At 35.8% G+C, this 7,010-nt stretch overlaps 1 protein-coding gene across 2 annotated transcripts; it reads right to left on the reverse strand.

Annotated features, from left to right (window-relative positions):
* Nucleotides 1-1,703: 1,703 nt before the first annotated feature.
* LOC308389703 (uncharacterized protein) lies at nt 1,704-6,773 on the reverse strand. Of its 2 annotated transcripts, none has more exons than XM_080871201.1 (5): nt 6,652-6,773; nt 4,362-4,413; nt 3,347-3,508; nt 3,018-3,113; nt 1,704-2,822 (listed from the first exon to the last, which is right to left on the reverse strand). In XM_080871201.1, exons 3-5 carry the CDS (start codon nt 3,458-3,460, stop codon nt 2,583-2,585), a joined length of 450 nt encoding a protein of 149 aa, XP_080727327.1. In that variant the 5' UTR covers nt 3,461-3,508; nt 4,362-4,413; nt 6,652-6,773; the 3' UTR covers nt 1,704-2,582. The 2 variants fall into 2 exon arrangements, with proteins under 2 accessions (XP_080727327.1, XP_080727326.1); XM_080871200.1 differs by having other exon boundaries at nt 3,347-3,502; nt 6,652-6,770.
* Nucleotides 6,774-7,010: the final 237 nt, after the last annotated feature.

The raw sequence follows: 7,010 nt of genomic DNA on the forward strand, positions 1-7,010 counted from the left end.
AGTAAAGTAGGAGACAAATCCAAGTCTATAAATGTTTGTTGTGATTTTCTTATTGTAAAGTTGGTTATTACAGTATTTCTTGTGCAGTTCATAAATCTCAGACACATACAAAAGCTACCACTGTGAAGAAAGACACACTAGTGTCAATAATAGAGGAAGGAAGGTACAGTATCAATCAAACTCATAGTTTCCAGTAAAAACGCACGCATGCACACACACAGAGACAATTCCACATATCCAGACAACTACATCCACTTACACAACAACAATGGTGATGGCAGCACTGTAAAATGGTCTATCACCAGATTATTGTTCATCACACAGCAGCTATGGGGATGATAGTTCTTTCTACTGAGCACAGAAAGAAATGAAAAAGAATGGACAGAAAGAAAAGGACATGTGACAGAATAGCAGGAGTTGCATCATCTGTGAATCATCCTGCATCCTGGAAAGAATTGTGCTATTGTTCATGTGCATGTGAGAGAAGGGAACAGGAAGCAAGAGAGAAAGGAAGGTAGACCAAGATAATGAGAGGCAAAAGGACAAAGGGAAGGGGAAAAGATGTAGATAAATAGTGGATATAAGCAATTTTTCTAAGTGCTGTGACCTTGGGCTTCCTGTATCTCTCCGCCTCATAGGAGAACGTTCTCATAAGTATAAGTGGATTTTTAGTTCCCTTGAAATTACATTCTTCTAAATATAATAAATCATCAAATGTATTTTGTCCAGCTCCTTTAAGTCTAATAATAAAAGTAAACAGACTCATTGCACCCTATTTTAGCTCTTTGAGTGGAATCTGGAATCTAACAATGCATGTAAAAGGTTTACCAGTTCTTTTAATAAATAACATTATCAATGTGAATTCAGATTATTTACTTGAGTGCGGCATGTTTAATGAATTGGCCGAGGAAAATGGATATGACATTATTCTGAAATTGTTTTGACATTACAAAATAGTCTAAATAAATTGTTCCAATTTGTTTTTTCCAGTTGTTTGTTGACCAACTAATCAATTAAACAACACATTTTTAGATGTACATTTATACATGTATTTACATTATGGAATTTTTGCTAGCTTTGTGTTAGCATGCTCTTTGTGTATATGATTGCAAAGTTAGCAAACCCAGTTGTAAAATTCTGATTCCTTTAAACTGTTCCCCACTATAACTGTACTGCTAAAGCAGAAGAAGAAAAGGCGTGTTAGGTTTTTTTTTCTATTGCCCGGTGTGCAGATAAGTACACTAACGCTTTACACTGAAAAATGTAATGTGATTACATGACACAATACACCAACAACTCTCCAGTAGTTAGTAGGTCACCTCAACCTACACTGAAAAAAATGTTTTGTTCAATTTACTCAATTTTTTTATGACAAGTGGTTGCACGAAATAAATTTGTTTGAATCCAGAAATATTTTTTAAGTACACTGAATTTAATTTAAGCGAGTAAAACCAACATATATTTTTAAGCTACTTTAACTTAACTGTTGTGGATACGTCTTAGTCAAATATTATTAGTAAGTCCAACTAAGGTCGTGTTAAATGTACCAGAATAATTTGTTTCCTTTACACTTATGTCCCAAACTTATATTCAAATCAATCAAATTGTTAATTTCTCTCTATTTCAATTAAGTTAAGTTTACTTAAAAAAATATTGCTTACCCTGATTTGTAGTTTTTAAAAACGTCAATAATGAAAACTACAACATTCTTTCACATCATTTATTAATGCAAAATTTGTTGCAAACAGAATAAGAATCCACATCTCTAAGGGAAATTGCTGCAATTTGTATAATACAAATTACAAAACTTTTGCCTATGAACTAGTAGCTTTAAAAAGCTGTATTCAAACAAAACAGAAACAACAGACAAGAGAAATGTTAACCAATGTTTCTCTTCCTCTAAAAAAGAAAAAAAAAAACCAAACTCCTTACATAAAAGAATAAAACACTACCAGCAGTATAATGTATCACAATTAGAAACTGATGCATCCACAAACTAACCAGTTTCAGACTTGCTGTTCTGCGATCCATATTTAGAAATTGCATTTTAATAAGGTAATTAGACTTAAAATTAAACTTGTGTTTTCCTTACTGCTTATTGACCACTGTCTTTCCATTCTAGTCCTTCCTTGAAGATTCTGAATGTTTTACATATTTTCTGACCTAACATACTCGCTTCAAAACAATTAATAGTCTTTAAAGTGTTACCAGTGTGCTGCAGTGTGGTAATCATGAATGGGTTTTTTTGTTTTTTTTTATCCGGTTGAGTTAACACTGATTATACGCAGGGCAGCAGCTATAACTGAATAATTACAAAGTTGCTCTTCAAGCTACTCAAATGTACCACACGTGAAACATTCATTATTGAAAGTTAAAATGTTCAATCGAAACATAACACAGAACAAATGATGGTTGTACAAGAGTTTCACTCCTATTCACAAGAGCACCAGTCATTGGTAATTTACATAACAGCATTCTCTTGATGTGTTATTTTAGAAATCTTCCTATCCAGTAGCAATTTTGTTCTTCAGCCCAAAGACTTTGGGGGAGAGCTTTTCACCATCGAATCCCATCAACACTTTCTAAATGAATTCATAATAGTCCTTCAATTCCTTGGGGAAGGCTAGGTTTAGTGCATAGATTACTCCAAGCATCAATGCACAAGCTTGCGCCAGAGATCCAATGTTGTCCATGACTATCTCCCCTTCAACAAATATTCCAATGTCATCATAATGTCCATTTTGTCCATCCTCCCTGTTGATGACATAAATGCCCATGGTGTGCTTCTTCAGGTCTCTCTGGATATCATCTCCTTCAATGTCCTAAACATTTAATAAAAAGGTAAAAGAAAAAACAATTAACTCTACAATTAAATTCCAATCTAGTCGTTTGTGTGTGTGTGTGTGTGTGTGTGTGTGTGTGTGTGTGTGTGTGTGTGTGTAATACACACACACACAGATATCTATCTAAAAAGTGTGTGTATAGATGACTTGCTTACAATGACTTAAATGACTTACAAAGAACTCCCGAATAAGGCTTCCGTCCTCTTCACCAAGGTAGAGGCAAAGTGCCCTGAGAACTGCTTCCCTTTTCACTTTAACATCACTTTCAGCCTGTTTAAAGAGAGTTGCTGATTAAACCAATTTGGAAAAAAGAACAATGTCTGACATTCGCAATAAGTAAATTTTATCATATGTCAGTTAAAACATAGTAAATAAAATTTATATATGAAATTTCAAAATTTAGATTGCTTGGCTGGTCACCTAAAACGGCTTATTGGACTCACCAGTGACCTGCCACTTAAGACAAAAGAAATCCAAATAGAATTTGCAATATTCAGATTTACCTCTTGCATGATCTGCAAGTGGTGGGCAAGTTTCTGCCCAGAAACACCGCCCTTCTTCTGGAAAACTGTCATCAACTGAGGTGTAATTCTGTCTAACTGTGCCGCGAAGGTCATCTCCAGTTGAAGTGTTGTAATACACTGGAATTCAGCATTTACCTGTATCTCTCACACACACACACACACACACACACACACACACACACACACACACACACACACACACACAGAGAAAAAAAGAAGACTGGTGCTTAATCATTGGTATGATTATTTTGTTATTTCTTCATTAAATGCTACAATGCAATTGCCATCACTTCATAAAGCATGATTATCATATGGGTTAGTATACAGTGCATGAAGGATGTTACTACTGTTAATCAAAGAAGAAATGAATGGCATCAGTCCATTTAACGGGTTTAAAGGGTTTTAAAAAGCAGATATTTGTCTGTTTCAGGTGGTTGGCAACACATTTTCCTGTGCTCTTTGTCCACTGGTGGGAGTGTCTCACCTGTGAGGTCAGCGGGGCAGAACTCTGCCATCAGCAACAGAGAGCAGAGAAAATTTAGATGTGCAACTAAAAACATGCTTGCCATGTAAGCCCCAAACATCTCTGAAATTGCTCTGCAAACTTCAGAGTACTTATACTTCAGGAGTCCTGTGGGTACCGTAAAGACTCATGTATGCAAACAAACCACATTTTTTTTTGCAATCTGATCCTTTTTCTCTTGGCTGTTTCCTTCAGGGATCACCACAGTGAATGATCCACCTCCATCTAACCCTATGCTCTGCATCCTCTTAACTCACAAGAACTAAATTCCTGTTTTTCATTTCACTTTCGCAAGTTTTTTTTTTCTTTTGTCCTGGATAAAAGAAATTTAATCATATATATTAACTGATATTAATTAATATCAATATTAATAATCACAAGAACCCTTAAGATGAGATAGATAAACTTGTCCCTAAAATACTGTGACAAATACTGTTGTGATAAATATGTAAGGAATTTGCATGTACTTACCAAAATAACACCATCTTCTTGAATAAACAGTAACACATAAGGGGAAGAAAATCTGCCAGAAAAGGAAGACAAATAAAAAAAAATAAACTTTAGAAAGACAAACAATTACCGTTTCCAAGCCATTAGTGCATTACTTCATGATACTCCCTTGTAACAAAACAAATCTTACTTGTGCCTCTGTGCAAACTACAGATGGCACGATACCACTTTTTTATGTCCGATACCGATATCATAAATTTGATTATCTGCCGATGCCGATATGAATCCGATATAGTGTATTTTATAATAAATAAAACTGTTTTTATAAATATTTTGCTGCATTTTGTATAAGTTCATACTCAGTTTTAAAAACAAAACATTAAAGCTATTCTGTTATACCTGTATGCAAAAAATACACTGCACCCAAAATATTTTATACTTCAGCAATACTGATCAACCTAAAAAACTTACACCATCCTCCTTATTCAGGTATTCTAAACAGTACATAGAAATATTAAACTAACTAATAGGACTGCCAACTCCCAGCAAAAATATTAGGAAACCACCCCGCACCCTTCGCCTGATAATGCTTAATTGACGTAATCTACTTTAATGCACAGAAATCAATTATTTTTCTATAATAATTTGATTCAACATTTTTCTTCAATACAGTTGCAGACAGCGCAGACAGCGTACCTTCCCAAAGGAAAAAGTGCTATATGTACTACTATTACTAGGGCATATATTAGACTTAATATTTACTACATACAATAATGGATCTCTATACATTTAACCAGATCACCACTTTGGTAGTAAGATTTAGAATAATTATTTATTAAAAGCTAGACATTTTAAATGAGAATAAGAAAGAAAATTATGTCTTTGTGTCTCCCTTTCCCTGTTAATGCCCTACCTGGCCCCCTGGCAAAACTTTGCTAGATCCGCCCCTGCACAGTTACCAGATGTCAGCTACATAGAAAAGGATCCTGGTGTTATTTGTCTCTCATAAACAGTTCATAACTTCCCTTCAACTCATTCATGTGACCTAAAATGTAAACCTGTTTCTTCATTACCTGTTCAGCTCTAATGATTCAGTAAAAACTTCTCCTGGTTTCACCTTCATGTTTCCTTCTCACCACATATCCAAACTATCATGACCAGCAGCTATTACGGCTGTGGCTCCAGAAAACATAAGCGGATACTAGAAGTAATATTAAAAAAATTCTAGCAACAGCTTATCAAGCTTAAACGTGCTGCTGTTGTTTATCTGCCGTTTTCCTCTTTCTAGCGCAAACTGGGTGACTAACAAATGAGAGAGACTAGCGACAGAAAAGCCGATCACCTGATAATCGATCAGTTTCATGATTGAAGTAGCAACAGGAGAGGGAGGGGGGAGAATGAGGGAAGAAGTTTTAGCTGTTCAACATGAAGACACCGAATAACTCCAGCTTTGTGTCTTTTTTCATTCTAGCTGAAGTATAAAACAAATCGCTTCCTTTCCCCCTCAATACAAAACTCCGACAGCCAGTCCAGCTGTGGCTCCATACATCGGTTGTTAAGCTCAACATGGAAATACTATGCAAACATAAAGAGATGAACTTACACACTTGCTTTACTTCTCTGTGTTAGTTTTCTCTGAGATTAAATGCAGCGGTTTGGAAGCACGTAGCGAGGCTTTAAATGCTAAACCAGACCGCTGACAGGTCTTGCACTCAACAGCTCTATCAAGTGAAGCAACTTCTTTTCTGAGTTAATTTCAGTTCTGACAAACATCACTCTCAGTGCCTTTTGATCTCACATTTTTGGCAACCACTGAGTTATTCTCCTCCACAGTTTACAACCATTATTTTTTTCTGCACAAAAGACGTTGTGCAACGCCAATCCTACTTATTTCCTACTGCACCCCTGACTGTGCAGGTGCGTTCAGAAGCCCCCTCCCCCGCCCGACTATTCCTTAATGCCAATGTTGTGGCGGGAGGGACGATTTCTCAACTTAAAACTGCAGGCGACTGTACAGTGAACTTTACAGCTAACTACAGAGAAATTGCCTCATTCCATAATTTGTTAGTACAAAGTGTGCCACAAGAACTAAGCTAAAAACATATGACATTTTAACGCATCAATACAATTACTCTTTTAATAGAGCAGTAGCTAATAGAGCACATAGCTAGCTTAAGTCAAATTCATGACAAAGTTCAGAGGTGTACAACTACTTAGACTTCTTTCTCCATGTGCACACGTCTTAAAGAGTCAACATGCTTTGACTGAGGTAAAAAAATAAAACAAAAACGACCGTAAAAGGTTTACTTACCGAAGCTAGACCACCTTTATATGAAGTTGTGCGATTAACTTGAGCCCGCTTGCAGCACACAAAGAGTCCGCTTCTTCAGTCCGCGTGCAAAATGGTGGCCTGTCCTAACGCATGCGCAAAATGGCCCAGCAGGAGGCTATGAAAAACATACTTAAGCATTTTGAGCTACATTTAATTAACTAAAATTAATTGGATTAAAACGCAGGGAATGTATTCTGGAGTTACTCGAATTATATATGTAGACAGGAATTACTCATTTGAATTGAAAAGATATACCAAAATATAATATGCTATATTTAAAAGGAGACAATATCACTTTTTCAGTGTAATATCACAATAGACATGCTGGTCCACTGTGT

The sequence above is a fragment of the Rhamphochromis sp. 'chilingali' genome (genome assembly GCF_963969265.1).
Source record: "Rhamphochromis sp. 'chilingali' genome assembly, chromosome: 21".
Taxonomy (NCBI): Eukaryota; Metazoa; Chordata; class Actinopteri; order Cichliformes; family Cichlidae; genus Rhamphochromis; species Rhamphochromis sp. 'chilingali'.

Excerpts from the sequence above, each read along its gene's own strand:
- LOC308389703 (XM_080871201.1), bottom strand. The coding sequence starts at position 3,460 with ATGACCTTCGCGGCACAGTTAGACAGAATTACACCTCAGTTGATGACA. Across the intron at positions 3,114-3,346 it reads ACTTGCAGATCATGCAAGAG|GCTGAAAGTGATGTTAAAGT; the intron begins GTAAATCTGAAT and ends CTCTTTAAACAG. Across the intron at positions 2,823-3,017 it reads GCCTTATTCGGGAGTTCTTT|GACATTGAAGGAGATGATAT; the intron begins GTAAGTCATTTA and ends TTAAATGTTTAG.